Source organism: Psittacula echo (genome assembly GCF_963264785.1).
Source record: "Psittacula echo genome assembly, chromosome: 5".
In the NCBI taxonomy this organism is placed as follows: Eukaryota; Metazoa; Chordata; class Aves; order Psittaciformes; family Psittacidae; genus Psittacula; species Psittacula echo.
This window is the reverse complement of record NC_137739.1, coordinates 73,542,402-73,558,995: the sequence shown is the minus strand read 5'-3', so window position 1 is coordinate 73,558,995 and position 16,594 is coordinate 73,542,402. Positions and strand designations below refer to the sequence as shown.

Below are 16,594 nucleotides of genomic sequence, written 5' to 3'. Positions count from 1 at the left end.
AAGAGTTCTAATCTTGAAGTACAGGCATAAACGAAGGAATACAATAATCTGCATGCACTTACACATCCTTTTGCTGAGTTTTCTCTTCTGCATATTGCTGATTTCATTATTAAAACCATTAAAATTTCTCGCAGCCAACCAATTAACTGTAAGTACTCTAAAGGTCTATCATAAAGCAACAAAAGGCTGTTCAGCAGTGTGCACACTCCCACACACATGCAGTGAGGCTTTGGCTAAGTACTTTTGCACATTGTTGTCTACAGAGTGTAGCAATGCTTCAGTAATGACAAATAATTAGACCTTGGCAGTCTCTCATTTTTCCTGTGAATATTGCATTGCACAATTAGAGATTACTTCTGCATTCAAACTTTGTTCTCTTAATTAGAGACAATCAGATAAGAATGGCTCTGACTCTACTTAGTCATTATGGGAGCTTGAAGTGGATCCAGCAATGGAGATGTAAGCTAAGCACAAGTGAGAGAAACAGGCTTACAGAAGTGGGAAGGAGCTCTGTCCATGTAGAACACATTTTTGGAGATGTAGCATGAGAATGATTCTCTGAAGGAATGAGCACTGACCTGGAGTTTCCAAAAAGAATCTCTACAAAGTATTTCAGGGGGCATCTCATGTTTAGGTTCTGCTTGTAGCATTCCTAGATAACTCCCCACCCCCAATTTATACTGTTAGAGCAGAGGTCTCAATGATATGATTAAGCTTACATAATTGCGTTCAGTTTTGTTATAATCAGCCAAACATAAGCATGATTCAAATATTGCTTCAATTGGTGATGTGTCATTGGTTTCAGCATATTTACACCAGAAGGCACATGTGGACATAATTTAAAGCAAAATAATAAAAAAAAAACCCACAAAAATTGTTTTTGCTGATAATTACAAGTAGTTCTTCCTTGTAGCCACAGTTAAGGAAATCACCACAGTTCAGCACAGCTGTAAATCATTGGCTTAACTGTTTTCTCTGTGTATATGGACTTGAACTCTTACATGGACTTGGTGGTAATAGGGCCAATCTTTATGCCTTGTGTTATACAAGAGTTTAAAGTAAATAATAGGAAGGTCTCTTCTAGCATTGAAGTACACGCACTTAAGTACTTACTGGAAATGAACAGAATAGGTATAAAAAGAACAGCAGTAGAACTAATAGTGTTCATTTTCAAAATGAAAATTTGCAATAGTTGAACCAGCTGTAATGGAGAAGGGGGTCAGGTTAATGGTCCCGTAGGCCTCCTTATCAGGGTGGGTATGGATACGTGACTTTGGGGTGCCATTTGAGCCTGAAATTCTGGCCATGTCCTGAGTTTGACCTTGAGCTGTGATGAAGTCACATCCACCTCCAAATGTTCAGATCATGACACTCTCTGTAATGGGTCTGGACCAGAGCTCTTAGTTCAGATGCAGAGCAAGGCTGCATTTGGACCCAGTCTTTGCAGTCAGCTGTATTCACTGTTCAGACAAACAACCTATTTCCTTTTGTGAATCATCCTGGCAGTCCCCAGCCTTCAGTGCTGTGCAGCTGCGTAATGCTCTCATCGGTGACCAGGGCTGAGCAAATCAAGGGATGCTCAGGCTTTGCACCTCAGCAAAAGCCTGAAGAGAAGAGAGCAGCTGGGGGAGGAAGGGAAAGTGGGGATGAGAGGGAAATGTGCAGGTGGCAGCCATCTGCTATCAGAAATGAAAGTCGTCAGCTTCACAAAGCTTCTCGGTGTTATCTTTTGGGAACAAGTCCATCATTATTTTCATAGTAGAGCTCAAGCTGTCTTCATCGCACTCCATTACTTACCCCTGACAGGGCTCTTTTGGCTGCAGCTATAGGACTGCAGCCCAAAAGGATGCATTACAGCCTTGCTTTGCCTGCAAGATAGTTCACCCAAAATTAACACTGACTTCTGTGTCTTGAGTTTTCCAGCTTAAAAAAAAAAAAAGGAATAAAATAACCACCCATTCTGCTAACTGTAATCTTAAGCACTTGTAATTGCAAGGATTAGTTGTTCTTACTATTTTCATCTTTCGTCAGGAAAACTTAGCGAGACTTCAGAGAGCATTTGCAAGAAAGTGGGAATTCATCTTCATGCAAGCTGAGGCCCAAGTGAAGTGAGTAATCCTGGAGTACTGAACTGCACCAGTATTTAGAGCTGCGAAAGGAAGGGGATTCCATACAGATGGAATTTCTTTGTCAAAATCTTTACTGTGATAAAGCTCTGAAGGTGTTGGTGAGTTTTAATTGCTGGCAGCCTAGAAACGATAGAGAGCAAATTCTGAAAGGTTGTGCCAGAATCTGAAAGATGGGTTTGATCATCTGTACATGGAAATGTTGGTCAGGAGCTCCTGAGCCTGTGTTCGCCATGGGAGCTTGGGCTATTCACTTGCCCATTCAGCTTCTACTTTTGTGAAGTATTTTTGTATTCCATTCTTTACAAATGGAAAGAACAGCACTTTGTCCTCTGTCTGTGTTACTGTATGCTAATGAAGTGTTTAAGTCTAAAACTATTGCCACTTTAAAGTGATTGTAAGGGTGGTATTTACAGCAGACTTGATTTGGTTTTCTCATTTATACCAATCTCCAGTTGACTTTATTCTGTCTCCCCTCTCTGCAGTCTGACTTGTGTTACTAAATTAGAGTGGAGAATTGGGTACTACTTACATGAAACTTTCCCAGATTCAGTACTGGGATTTTTGCTATCCCCTGCTCATAATTTAAATCTGCTCCCCCCCCCCCCCCCCCCATTTTCCTGTGTGAAAACAGTTGAAGCCTCTTAATGTTTTGAGCACGTTTTCATTATTGCTGCGAAATGGGTATGGTCCAGACTTTGTAGTCTAGTGTCTCCAAGCTAGTGCCTAAAACTGTACATGTCCATTTTGTACATGTAGTTGTCACCTATAAAATGGAAAGCTGGTAAAGATGGCACATGAGAACACCAGTACTGATACTGTACCACAAGAAAGAATTTGCACTTTCAGCATTAGATGCTAAAAAGTTAAGGAACATCATTTCTTGAGGGTGTGGCTGAGGCATGTCTATCTTTGATTAACGCTTTGGATTTTGATTAATTCTTTGCTTAATAACATTGTAATTATGCACTATTTAAGTACATTGGTAGTTATCCTTTAAATTACAAGGTAATTAAGGGATGTTTTCTGACCACAATACCAGTGTTCTGTTTGGAAAAGATTAGACGTTACAATAGCAATTGTACTTTCAGTTACTTGAAAGTTTATTGCAAAGTTAAAAAAATAAAAGTAAGTCAAAACAAGATTCTGTACTCTATTTACAGCATACAATTAGTACCTAAGAAAGAAATGTAAATATCAGATTCTTTGTGATCACTGTTTCTTATTCATCTTCATTCTGTTTTCTTTGAAACATAAGCATGGACTGGCTGCTATCAACTTTTTTAGCTGGCTAGTTTCAGCTTCTTGATTGGCAGTTCCTGTGATGGTTCAGTGTTCAGGTTTCTAAGAAGGCAGGGCTGGAATACAGTGTAATTCGCAGCCTTGAGTTAACTAAAAAAGAAAACAACACGAAACACCTGAAAATGTCCCTCCTCCTTATCAAGTTCTGCTCTGCCTTGCATGTCTTTCTTTGCACACAGGATTACCATTGCTATACCTACACTGCTCAAAAAACACAGCCATAGACCATCTAATATGTTGTATCTTCCTAGTTTGAAATGTGAAATACTGAGTTAGTTTAGGGATATGAGCTGAGAACCTGGTTTGAGCACAAAGCACCCGTGAAGACAACTCATGAAGCCTTCAAAGAGTCCCTCCAGTTTGTATGTGCTGTGTGGTGTGAGGTTGGCAGCGGACTCCACCTTCCACTTTGGCCTGGTGTGAAGGACTTGCTCACAAAAAGTAGTTTTGGACTGGGTGTCTGCACTAGCTGGTTAGTGCAGTACAGAGACTGCTGCCTGGTGGCTGCTCTGTCTATGTGTGGGGTGGTGCAGAGCTGATTTCTTGTCTCAGCCTTGCAGGGGAATATTCAGAGAGTGGAACTGTGGAGGGCTTGGACTTTTGATGGGAAGGGGTGTCCAGAAACTTCAGCTTCAGTCCTCTGTTTCCTATCCTTTGGTACATTTCTAATGGAGGCTCAACTGAGGATCAGTGCCCCTCCAAAAGGAAGTCAGAAGGGAGAGAACCTGATGGTCAGAAGTCCCACCTGGTGTGTTTTTTTTCCCCTCACTGCTTTGATTTTCTGGGTGGCAGCAATGTGGGAACCCAGCAGAGGGACAGTGTCAGCTCTTCAGTTCTGCTCTTGAGGTGGAGGCTGTTCCTCCTTCCCTGTGCCTCATCGAGCCTCTGCAGGCGGATCTTGAAGTCTGGTGGTGACTTTGCTGTGCTCACGTGTATCGCTGGGCACGGGAGTGAGGCATCAGACATGAATTGTTCAGTGCTGCCAAGAGATAGGGTAACAGTTGTTTTGAACAGCCTCCGGTGTCCTTTGATGTGTGTGTTTTGAGTGAGTCAGTTCACTGGCAGCATGAGGGCTGAAATTACTGAGTTACTGTTGTGCCAGCCCAGTCTTGTGTCTCTTGGGTGAGTGCTGGCTGTCACCCTTTGCTCTCCCAACACCAGGGCATACAAGCAGAGCCAGTCTAAGGGTTGAAAGCTCTGAGAGGGGTGGTTATGAGTGCTGCCCATGTTGCTGCTGGGAATGCCTGGGAGACCTGCCGCTTTGCAATCTGTGGTCATGCCAGTGGTGCTACTGGGGCACCAGGGTGCAATGGGGCCTCCTGATGTGGAGCAGGACCAGCCAAGAACTTCACCTGGTGTAAAGAGGGTCCCTGTGGATCTCCTGACACAGCAAAAAGCCTGAACTTTCTGCCCATCAAGCCAGGGTCTGGGAGCAGACTATCAGGAAAGGTTTTTTTCCTTAGCAGATAAAAAAAACACATGTTAAAATAAATTTTCCATGTTAATAGGAAAATCTCTTTTGACACATACTGGAGTAAACACCAGTGATATTTTGTTCATGTCACATGGCCTTGCAAGTGGAAGTGTGACAATGCTGTACAAAAAAGTGGATTTCTGTATTTTTTTGTCATGGGGTTAAAAAACTGAGCTAGGAACTGTAACAGAGAATAAAGTGTTTCTTGTACATTAGAATCATAGAATCATCTGTTTCTGTTTTTCTTTTCAGAATTGACAGGAAAAAGGATAAAACAGAAAGAAAGATTTTGGACAGCCAGGAAAGAGCATTCTGGGATGTGCACAGGCCTGTGGTAAAGCTTTCTTTTGAATGATGAGTCTTTCCAGGTTTTGACAGAAAAGTTGTAATACTAGTAAACTGCACTATGCACAAAGATATTGCCTTCAAAGTCACCACATGGATTTTTCTTACAGTTTGAAACACACCAAGTGTCTACAAGATTATTTTAGTCACTCTAGGCTTGTGCGTGCCTGTAACTATTGATTTGGAAATACACAATAAATGTGAAGTTTTGAAGATTATTATGCATATGAAAGAAAAGCAGCTTACCAGGTTTGTCTCAGACTTCCTAGAAATAGCTCCTCTCTTAGCTGAGATACTTCCTTTTGGTGCCAAAGTTATGAGTAAATGGATTGAATATTGAGATGCCAATATTAGGTGTATGCAGTCTCTTGTTTAGCAATGGTAATTTATGGGACACAAACTTCAGGAAAGAATTTTGGACAAGATCTAATTGTATATTTTAGAAAGATAAGGTAACATAGATATTGTAAAGAGAATAGTAACACAATTACCATCTCCTTTCAGCCAGGCTGTGTGAACACCACGGAAATGGACATTAGAAAGTGTCGTCGTATGAAAAATCCACAGAAGGTGAAAAAGGTCAGATTGGGTTTCTAGAATATGAACAGAAAAAAAGTGCCTTGCACATATCAGTTCGATTTTGTTCTAACTGGTGAATTTACTAATCCCATTTTACCAGCAGAGCAGTGTAGACTGGGTGATAGGTAGAACTGAGAAGGGCATTAAGGAGCTGTGTCCCAGATGTCTGCTGGCTCTGAACTCCCATAAAATTAAATCAATTGGCAAAAGTACCAAGATCCCATATTAAGAAATTATTTGGGCATGGATTTTTCAGAGCTGTTTACCAGTGTTGCTCATTTCAAAGGCTGGATCATTAGCAACCTGGTGTCTTGGACTTCCAGCAAATTTTAGCTGTTCTGTGTATATAGAATCACAGAATCATTTAGGTTGGAAAAGACCCTTAGGATTACCAAGTCCGACCATTAACTGAGCACTGCCAAGTCCACCCCTCAACCATGTCCCTAAGTGCCACGTCTACGCATCTTTTTAAATACCTCCAGGGATGGCGACTTGACCACTTCCCAGGACAGCCTATTCTAATGCTTGACAACCATTTTGGGGTTTTGGGAAGAAAGTTTTCCTAATATCCAATCTGAAACTCCCCTGGCACAACTAGAGGCCATTTCCTCTTGTCCCTTCACTTGTTACCTGTTTTGGACAGAACACCAAACTCCTGAACTTCCATTGGTAGTTAAATTGCAGCAGAGATATTCATATGTCTTTTACATGTGAATTTGAAATAAAAAGCAAAAGCACTAAATGAAAGGGGAGCTGATATTACTTTTAGTGCAGGCCTATGTCCTGAAAGTGAATGTCAACAAATCAATCTGCAGGTTTTTTGTTTAGAGAGGTTCACGTGAACTTGAACCATTGACAGGCACCTGGTTAAGCACTTTCTTCAATGTGTATTTTTACAACAAGAAATTGGACCAAATGAAAGAACATGGCATGTGATTGGGTCTAGTCTTTTCCTCCTCTACTTGGCTCACCAGAGTGACCACTCCCAGTGTTCATCCTACAAGTGTTGACAAAGCTCCTAAAAATCAGCTGCATTTTAACATTAAAAATAAACTCTTTCCTTAACATGCCTGTGGACCTTCCAAGTGCAGGTATCTGCAGGAACAGTCTGATTTGTAAATTTTGCTCCAGGCTGAGTGATTATTGACCTGTGTGGATATAAACACAGGACAATAATCAGGTAGGAAATTGCTGGGGTTTTATCTCACTGTTTTGCATACTGCACTTTTCATCATTACATAATAGAGAAAAATGCCGTAATTGCTGTTCTGTTTGTTTATTGGTTCCTCACAGTCAGTATATGGGGTTACAGAGGAGTCTCAGCCTCAAAGCCCTGTACATGTGCCCTCCCAACCTGTACGCAAAACTACAAAAGAGGATTTCCGGAAACAAGTAAGTAGATGGCTGTATGGCTGCTCTTCTGAGAGCTGTTATCTGAAGGGAAAAAAAAGCACATAAAGCTACTGAGATATCAGCAAAAACAATTTTATGCTTTACCTGTCCTTGATCCTCACACTCTTTTGGGTAAAGTAGTAAGTATTTAAAGACTAAAGTAATTCTATGATAATATGGCTTATGGGTAATACTAACTTTTGAATTGACTATTATTCTGTCTGTGGACCAGTACACAGATTAATTTCAGGTTCACTGAGGATATCTGAAAAGTGGGCACTGACAAAGGCTAGGGAAGAAGGCAGCATTCTGGGGCACAGGCTGAAGACGGCATTGTTCAGTGCATTATTGTTAGACTGTACAGTCAGAGTTTTTAGGGAACTAGGAAGAAGTTATTTGCACAATCATTCCAAGGAGCAGCCAGCCAACTCACACATCCTTGCCCTGGCACAGGGAGCTCTGCCTCAAAATTCCTTTCCTGCAACAAACAGCACTCACTGAAGCACAGGCAGGAATCGCTAGGTCAGCATTTTAGCAAAGGCAGCTTTGAACATGTTTCTTAGCCAGTTTTAGGGAGGTCTTCTGAACTAAAACTGAACACAACATTTATTGAGCTTTTTCCATCATAGGCAACATAGGCTGCATAGTACTGTGAAGAAGCGGTTCATAGCAGCATGCAAATGTGATATAAAACTGTTATTGGTCTTGTGATGCCAGTCAGAAAAATGAAGAGAGGAATGTGGTCTAAAAAGGGGATCATATTGCATCTTGAGTAGTCTACAGGTGTTGGTCTCAAATAAGGGCCTTGCCTGCTTTTAATAATGCCTTAGAATCACGGAATAGTTAGAGTTGGAAAGGACCTTAAGATCATCTAGTTCCAACCTTCCTACCATGGGCAGGGACTCTTCACACTAGACCATGTCTCCCAAGGCTCTGTCCAACCTGGCCTTGAACACTGCTAGGGATGGAGCATTTACCACTTCTCTGAGCACCCTGTGCCAGTGCCTCACCACCCTCACAGTAAGGAACTTCCTCCTTATATCCAATCTAAACTTCCCCTGTTTAAGTTTTAACCCGTTACTCCTTGTCCTGTCACTACAGTCCCTGATGAAGAGTCCCTCCCCAGCATCCTTGTAGGCCCCCTTCAGATACTGGAAGGCTGCTATGAGGTCTCCATGCAGCCTTCTCTTCTCCAGGCTGAACAGCCCCAACTCTCTCAGCCTGTCTATATATGTGAGGTGCACCAGCACCTTTATCATCCTCATGGCCTCCTCTGGACTTGCTCCAACAGTTCCATGTTCTTCTTACATTGAGGACACCAGAACTGCACACAGTGCTCCAAGTGGGGTCTCACAAGAGCAGAGTAGAGAGGCAGGATCACCTCCTTCGACCTGCTGGTCACGCTCCTTTTGATGCAGCCCAGGATACGGTTGGCTTTCTGGGCTGCGAGCGCACACTGAAGCCAGCTCATGTTCATTTTCTCATCAGCCAACACCCCCAAGTTCTTCTCTGCAGGGCTGATCTGAATCTCTTCTCGGCCCAACCTGTAGCTGTGCCTGGGATTGCTCCAATCCAAGTGTAGGACCTTGCACTTGGCATGGTTAAATTTCATAAGGTTGGCATCAGCCCACCTCACAAGCGTGTCGAGGTCCCTCTGGATGGCATCCCTTCCCTCCGGCGTATCAACCGAACCACACAGCTTGGTGTCATCGGCAAACTTGCTGAGGGCACACTCAATCCCACTGTCCATGTCACCGACAAAGATGTTGAACAAGACCGGTCCCAACACCGATCCCTGAGGGACACCACTTGTTACCGGTCTCCAATTGGAGACCACAACTCTGTATGTGGCCATCCAGCCAGTTCTTTATCCACCGTGTGGTCCATCCATCAAATTGTTGTGTTTCCAAATTAGAGACAAGGATCTCATGCGGGACAGTGTCACACTTTGCACAAGTCCAGGTAGATGACGTCAACTGCTCTCCCCCTGTCCATCAGTTTTGTAGCCCCATCATAGAAGGCCACCAAATTGGTCAGGCAGGATTTCCCCTTAGTGAAGCCATGCTGGCTGTCACCAACCACCTCCTTGTTTTTCATGTGCCTCAGCATGCCTTCCAGGAGAATCTGGTCCAAGATTTTGCCAGGCACAGAGGTGAGACTGACTGCTCTGTAATTCCCCGGGTCATCCATTTCCTGCTTCTTGAAAATGGGGGTTATATTTCCCTTTTTCCAGTCGTTGGGAACTTCACCTGACTGCCATGATTTTTCAGATATGATGGCCAGTGGCTTAGCAACTTCATTCACCAGCTCCTTCAGGACCTGCAGATGGATTTCATCAGGTCCCATGGACTTGTGTACATTTAGGTTCTTAAGATGGTCTTGAACCAGATCCTCTCCTACAGTGGGCCCAAGGTCTTCATTCTCACAGTCTCTGCATCTGCCTTTCAAGACTTGGGTGGTGTGGTCAGAGCACTTGCCAGTGAAGACTGAGACAAAGAAGCCATTGAGATCCTCATCTTTCTCCATATCAAGGGTAGCCAGTTCTCTGTTTTCTTCTGGATAGGGCCCACATTATCCTTAGTCTGTCTTTTGTTTGTGACCTACCTATAGAAGCCTTTCCTGTTATTTTTGACATTCCTGGTCAGACTCAATTCTAACTGGGCCTTAGGTTTTCTGACCTAAAGAAAGCTTTCATCTGAAGCTTTCCCTGGGGCTCTGCCATAGGAAATGGAGACTCCAATTGGAAGCAGTTAATAAGCTTCCTCTAATACCTAGGGAAGGGTCCCATTTCCTTCTGAGTTGCTTTTAAGCTGTTTGGAAACAAAAATCAATAGTGTGTTGGGATATGATCAATGTATGTTCTAGAGCTCTTCGATTGTTAATGTCCTTGTCATCTCTCTCCTCAGATAACTTTTCTGAACATGCAGATAGAGAGACATTGTTTAAAGATGTCCAAAGTAGCAGAAAGGTGAGTGTCTTGTTTGCATGATTTCCCGTTAATTTCTCATGTCCAGCTTGGCATTTCCAGCAATGGACAGTCATACTGTAAGGCAAAGAAATATTATTCACAAAAGGAAGAACAGTTGTAGTACTTTCGTTTCCCACTCCTTCACAACCCTAGAGTTTATTTACAGGAAAGTCATTCCTGTTTCAATTTGAAAATTCCCTTTTTTCTTGTGTAGATGAACCCTCAGAGCTCAGCTTTTGCTAGCCTGGCACAGATCTGGGGAAGGAGCTGCATTTGCACCTTGTTGCAAGTGGTGTTCATGTCCATGTTCATACGGGAGTTGTAGGGCCAGTTTCTGCTCCCATTTACATATATGAAACCCTATGGGAGGTACTGGAGTTGTACCTGGACTACTCACAGCAGTGTTTTAAGAGGTTGATTTCTCATAGAGGCAAATTAAGCCACAATTTGACTTGCAGAATATTTAATTTTGGTCAGAAAATGTGAACAAGTAAAGAACAAGCTCAGATTTAATTGAGAGTAACAGCTCCTCAGGTACTTTCAAGTTATGCGTATTTGCAGAGGAATCACTGAGACAAGCACAGGAATTGACATGCTCTTCAGTAACATCACTTTTAGAACAAAACCGTGGTGGACACGAAGGATATGATAAGGGCTGGTACCTTCTAGAGAAATAATAGAGGATTTTTTATTTAAGCAAGTTAAAAAGAGATTACCCTATGAAATGTGCATTGCAGTGCTTACATCTGTAATTAGCAGGTGTGTACTAAACTAGGCAAATTAAATGGCAAGAGCTGCAAAGTAGATTCCTATTGGCTCATAAAGTTTAATAATTAAAACAAAAAATTATCCAATTAAATAGAAAATATTCAGAGGCTCCTTGAAATCCTGCATTCATTATACTGCATCATTGAAATTAGCATGTTCATATTTATGTTCTGAGCTTTCTGGTTCTTTTTCATTAGGAAGATACATTTGTGCTTTACCAAAAAAAGTAATTTTGTACTGAGTTTACCTACAATGACCTTAGTATACTGAGGCAGTAATAATTTCCAGGCTGGTAATTTACTAGCAAGCAGATTTGGTTTGCTTGATTTTTTTTCTATGTAGGTATTTATTCAATAAGAGGGACTCAATAAAATTCATTCATTCCTGATCATCGAAGTCTGTTCACATGGCACACCTGTTGTTCAAGTTCATAGAAGCTACTGATAGTAGCTTGTATGTAATGTTGTCAATTGTATGTAATGTAATGTCAATTGTATGTAATGTAATGTCAATGTTAAAAAAAAAATAAATACTAGTTTTCAATAAAATTGGACAGAAAATTTTCCTGATTTGAAAGGGCTTTGATTTTTTTTTATTGGTCCCAAATTGGAGAAGAAAATGTTGCTATCAAAACCTGTCACATTGATAACCAGGAGAAAACTAAATAAAATGAGAATAATCAAGAAGATCTTTTGTTTTGAAAGTTTCATTTGAAATTATAAAGAATGAAAATCATGGCTGTGATATTTATATCTTGTGAAGAAGTGTTTGGTTATGTGATGACATTTAGGTGGCAGCATTGCTGGACAGTCCCAGGTCTTGGTGCAAAGAGTGATGGGAGGCGCAGCCTGGATATGGATCTTCACAGAGCAGGCAGGAGAGAAACAGATGGACTGATGAGTTCAGTGGCTTGGCAGGGGTTGGGGTAGGTGAGAAGGAATGAATATGGATGACCTGAGTTGAACAGTTGCCTGAAATAAAAACCTGTGCACCCTGAAAGCCCAACGTAAAATGCTGAATAAAATTGCCAGGAACAAATCTGCTGCGTGAGGAGGTGCTGTTATTAGCAAGTCACTTTTCAGGCTGGACCCTGCTTTCGGGACTAGCTTAAGTGACAGTGTGGCAGATTAGGGGGGCAAGAGATGATTTCTTGGCATAGTCCTTGCAACAGCCAAGCCTGACAGTGGCATCACCTGCCATTTCTTTCAGTACAGCACAAAGGCATTTTCAGGCAGGATGAGGAAAGTAATGAGGAGAAAATAAGGCAGGGGGTGGTGGGGAAACAAGCTGCTATCTAATATGTTGTAGGAATAAGGTGTAACATATTGTAATAGTGATAGACCAATCACATACATTTTCTATTAATGCAAGCTATTCTATGGGAAAGCCTTTGTGCTGTAGAAGAGGAATGGAAAGGCTCTCAATAGATGGTCCCAGCTCCCATGAAATATCCATGCCCAGTTCTAAAGATTTACTTCACCCCTCCTTCCTGTTTTCCTTCCAAGGATAGATCTGTACCAACTGTGGGAGCAGGCATCCCTCAGCCACACTAGGCCTCTTGGAAACTGTTTTCTCCTTTCTTCTCCTTTCTTCCACATCCTTTCTCACTTGGCACCTGCACACTTTCAGGTTTAGGATTTAGCAATAAGGTTTGAGAACTGTTGAGCAGAACGGTCAATATATTCTACCTACTCTTTTTCCTGACTGCATTGTGCAGCATTAATACAATTCTGCTACATGTGGCATCACAGAAATGGGTGGGAAAAATTGGGGCATTGGAGCATTTTCCTGCCAGAAGCAATCTCAGCTCCCTAGATGAAAATGTGTGCTACCCTTTCAGATCCTCAAAGTTACTGTAAAGGCTGAACAGGGCCCCCTCATTGTAAGACAGCTGGCTTCTTGAGGCAAGCTCTGCACCTTTAGTGAACTCTTCCCACCACCTCTTCTAACAGAATTACAGTGCATCACCTTAAAACCCAAAAGCCCAGGTTTGCATTTTGACAGAAATACTTTTTCCCCATAGGAGTCCCCCTCCATTAGACAATGAGACAATGATTCTGCTGCTGTCATTATACTGAATCAGCAAAGTGCGCTTAGCAATTCCCTCTTGTTTCATTTAATTTAGTTTTTCCCCTTTTATTTTTGCTAGTACTTGTACTAGCACCTCTGATGCCTTCTTATTATTTTATTAGGAGTAATTCAGGTTTCACAGCAGATACCTCCTGATTGATCCTTTTTGTTGGCTTTTTTTTAAGCAACCCTCTCTCTCATTGATGTCTCAGGGATTGCTGCTGCTCTCTGAAATTGGACGCTGCTCCCTCCTCCAACCCTTGACCCACAGCGGTCATGAAATGTAATTAATGAAATGAGATGAGACAGCCCTCAGTGCCCTGAGGGGCAATGGGAACCTGCTGTGGTTACAAAAGTGTATGATTTTAATGCCTCATGATAAGAGCTAGGACAAACAAAAAGAAATAATTACTGTAGAGCAAGTCAGGGAAACTTTCTGCCTTTTGTGACCCTTTGTTTTACAGGGTCTTTTCATTCTCCTGCCTTTTTGAGATAACTGAAGACCAGAGGTAGAGTTTAGCATGGACAGCCACAGTGCAAGCAGATTAGTTGTTCAGTTTGATGAGACTCAATTAACTTGGTTAATTACTTGACAGGCCTAGGCAAAAAAATTAGGAAGTGCATTAGAGTATTTCCAATATACACTAGGATAAATTTCTTTTTATTTATTTTATATATGCTGTCTTTCTTTTGTAAAAAAGTGCCCCTAGCCTCAACCCCAGTGGAATTCCTGAAATCACTTATGCAAGCAGCCACAGCCCTTTTCCCAGGAAGCTCTTTGAATCTCATCCTAGTGAGGATTAGAGGCTATATGTCTTATCTGACTCATTATGAAACAAGCCAGTAGAAAAGCCAGGTGTTTTTCCAGCATGCAAATAATTTACTACATTCTAAGTTAATTATTATAAACTGCCATTGAAGTGCTTTACAATAATGCCATTAGACTAAATGGTATACCAAAGTAACAAAAAAGTAAGTTATCTATAGCTTGAAGCTTTGATGCTCAGGTCTGTGAACCCCAGAAGATGTAAGTATATTCTTAGCTACAGCCCATGACCCTATTTAGATGTGTTGCTCATAACACATAAAGTTAAGTTGGTACAAAAGTCTGCAAAAACCAAAAAGGCAAGAGGCAATAGCAGCACCCAGCAAATGAACAGGAGGACATGCATTTCATAGTCATCCCATGGCTCTTGGGGGGAAATCCTACCTTAGAAATCCAGTTGTTGCTTCATGGGGCTTTTTGTGGGCATATCAACACAGGCAAGTTTGAGGAAGATCCTGCAGTGAGCTGGTGGGTGTTTGCAGAGAAATCCTGGCATGCATCATCCCTGGGAAAAGGGACTGCTGTGGTGGCTGAGAAACTGGCTAATCTCTACAAAAATAAAAGGAAACAAACAAAAAAAAGAGGCGAAGCTGTGCCTCTCTGATGTGTGACTGAGCATTCAGGCCCTGATTCTTTTTTTCTTCTTTTCTTTTTTTTTCCTTTTTTTATACCTGTCAGTTTAATAGCCTACACGGAGCAGTATGTGGAATATGACCCCTTTATAACACCTGCTGAGCCTTCCAATCCCTGGATAAGTGATGATGCAGCATTGTGGGACATTGAAATGAGGTAAGAATTGGTAGTTTAAAGTCATTTTAGAGTTGTCTTGCCATTTTGTTTGTGTGGTTTCCCCACTGCCCTGTTCGGGTAGAAAGTTGTATGTCTGTGACTTGACAAGATATGAGTACATAGTTAAACAGCAGCTTATGCTTTATCACTTCTGGGAATTATTCAGCCCTTCCACTACCATATGACTTGATGTGTGAAATGCTGTAAGTCAGGTAACAGACATTCTCATGCCTGTTTAAGACATGCAGACTCGGGTCTCAAGAGTCCACAGATGAGACACTGTTGAAAGATATCTGTTCCAGCACATTTCCTTTGACCCTTGAGATCCTTCTCTCTGATCCTCCTTCTGCTGCAGTGCTTCAGCCCTGCTCCTGTCCTGGGGTCCCATGAAAACTACGAGATGGGTTATAGGGCAGTGGCCATTCCTGCTGTGCGGAGCTGTATCTGAGACAGGAGCCAGAGGAGTTTGGCTCACACATAATGTGTGAGACTTGGGAGGTCAGAATTAGAATAGATTAACAAACTGAGTTGAGGCCTCTCCTGTTAGTGAACAAGCTGGCCTGTCTCTGTTATGGTGTCTAATAGACAAAAAGGAGATTGAAAGGCTGTAGGAACTCCAATGCCTGGCACCTCAGACAGTTTCTCCAAAAAAGCAAGCACAGCATTGCAATTTAGGTCATCTTTTGCCCACGCGATGCTGGTGCAAGGGAAGTCTGCCCAGTGTCTACATCTGTTGGTATCACAGGCTACCCACAGCCTTGTAGTGGAGCTAAAATTGTCCTGCCTGCCCTTTTGCCTAGCAGCTATCACAGCAGGTTTGAATGGAATCACCATGCCATGTATCACCATGACTCCTCACTCACATCCTGTGGCCAAGTACTGCAAGTGTTCAGTGGCTTCTTGTGTAACTGCTGCTGTTCAGCACCAAATCTAAACTGGGAGTTCTCTTCTTTGAAAAAAGAATGCCGAATTAATCCTGTCTCGTTTGGAATAATATTGTAAACTTAAAGATGCTACTAGCCCAAGAAAGCCAATTCACAGTAAAACAGTGTTCCAGGAAAAGGGCAAGTTTTTTCCCTGTTTAAAACCCATGTGGCCTGGGATGTGAAAGATTTTCACCTGTTTTTCTGGTAGTCACAGAAATCCATTAGTTTCATAATTTCTGCCCCTCTTCACATCATTTTAGTATCTTGGATTTCTTGTTTAGTCAGTATCTCTCCTTTTCTCCATCCTCCCCAGCGGGGCTAGAACCAGATACGGCCCCTGCAAAATACATCTCTGTAGGAACCCTGACCCACAAAGTAGTCCAGGCATCCATTATTTCTGCATCTGTTGAGGTAGCAGGAAATCCCAGAAAAGATGTCCATGTCCCTGAAGAATACAGTTAGCCTGATGTCATGGCCTTTATAGCAATTTAAAATAGATGCTTGGCTTCTGCTATGATTTCAGAGTTAAGGAAGGTGATTATTCTGCTGATGAAAAAAGAGAAAGTTGTATTGTTGGAAGACAGAAGAACAAACAGCTCTGTATTTCTATTTTATTCTCTATTGTAAGAGAACTCACTGCATCTGCATCTAGTTCCAACTTGATGAATAATTAAATGATCCCTGAGATCCCCTTGTGTTGCCTGCTAAGCTGTTTCCTCAGTTAGGAGAGCAGAGCCTTTGCTCAAGAAAACAGAGCCTACCATTTCTAATGATAAGACAGGCTGCTGAGTATGGACAGCCCTGTGCCACTGCAGTTCATCCTTCATGGCACTTTGGATTCAGAAAACACCACGGAAAGCTTTCCATTTTAGACAGCACATTGATGAGGGTTTTTTTCATGCTCAAACATTGTGCAGCAGCAAGAAGAGCAGCAACAAATCTCTGGATTCAGCAGGAAATTCATGGCTTTCATGTCCCCGTGTCCAGGCTGGCTCACTTAACAGGTAGGCTGGCATCTGCAGTGCTGGC

General features: G+C 42.1%; 1 protein-coding gene across 5 annotated transcripts in view; it reads left to right on the top strand.

The window, feature by feature from the left end:
• RGS6 (regulator of G protein signaling 6) overlaps positions 1-16,594 on the top strand; it is a 103,027-nt gene that overhangs the window by 40,564 nt on the left and 45,869 nt on the right. For 3 of the 5 annotated variants that reach the window (XM_080617986.1, XM_080617985.1, XM_080617984.1), the window contains exons 6-10: positions 2,032-2,108; positions 5,155-5,236; positions 5,752-5,826; positions 7,120-7,218; positions 10,125-10,186. In XM_080617986.1, coding sequence (XP_080474112.1) covers positions 2,032-2,108; positions 5,155-5,236; positions 5,752-5,826; positions 7,120-7,218; positions 10,125-10,186 — 395 coding nt within the window. Of the gene's footprint in view, positions 1-2,031; positions 2,109-5,154; positions 5,237-5,751; positions 5,827-7,119; positions 7,219-10,124; positions 10,187-14,528; positions 14,640-16,594 lie in introns of all 5 variants that reach the window. The other 2 variants (XM_080617983.1, XM_080617982.1) reach the window with 1 other exon arrangement.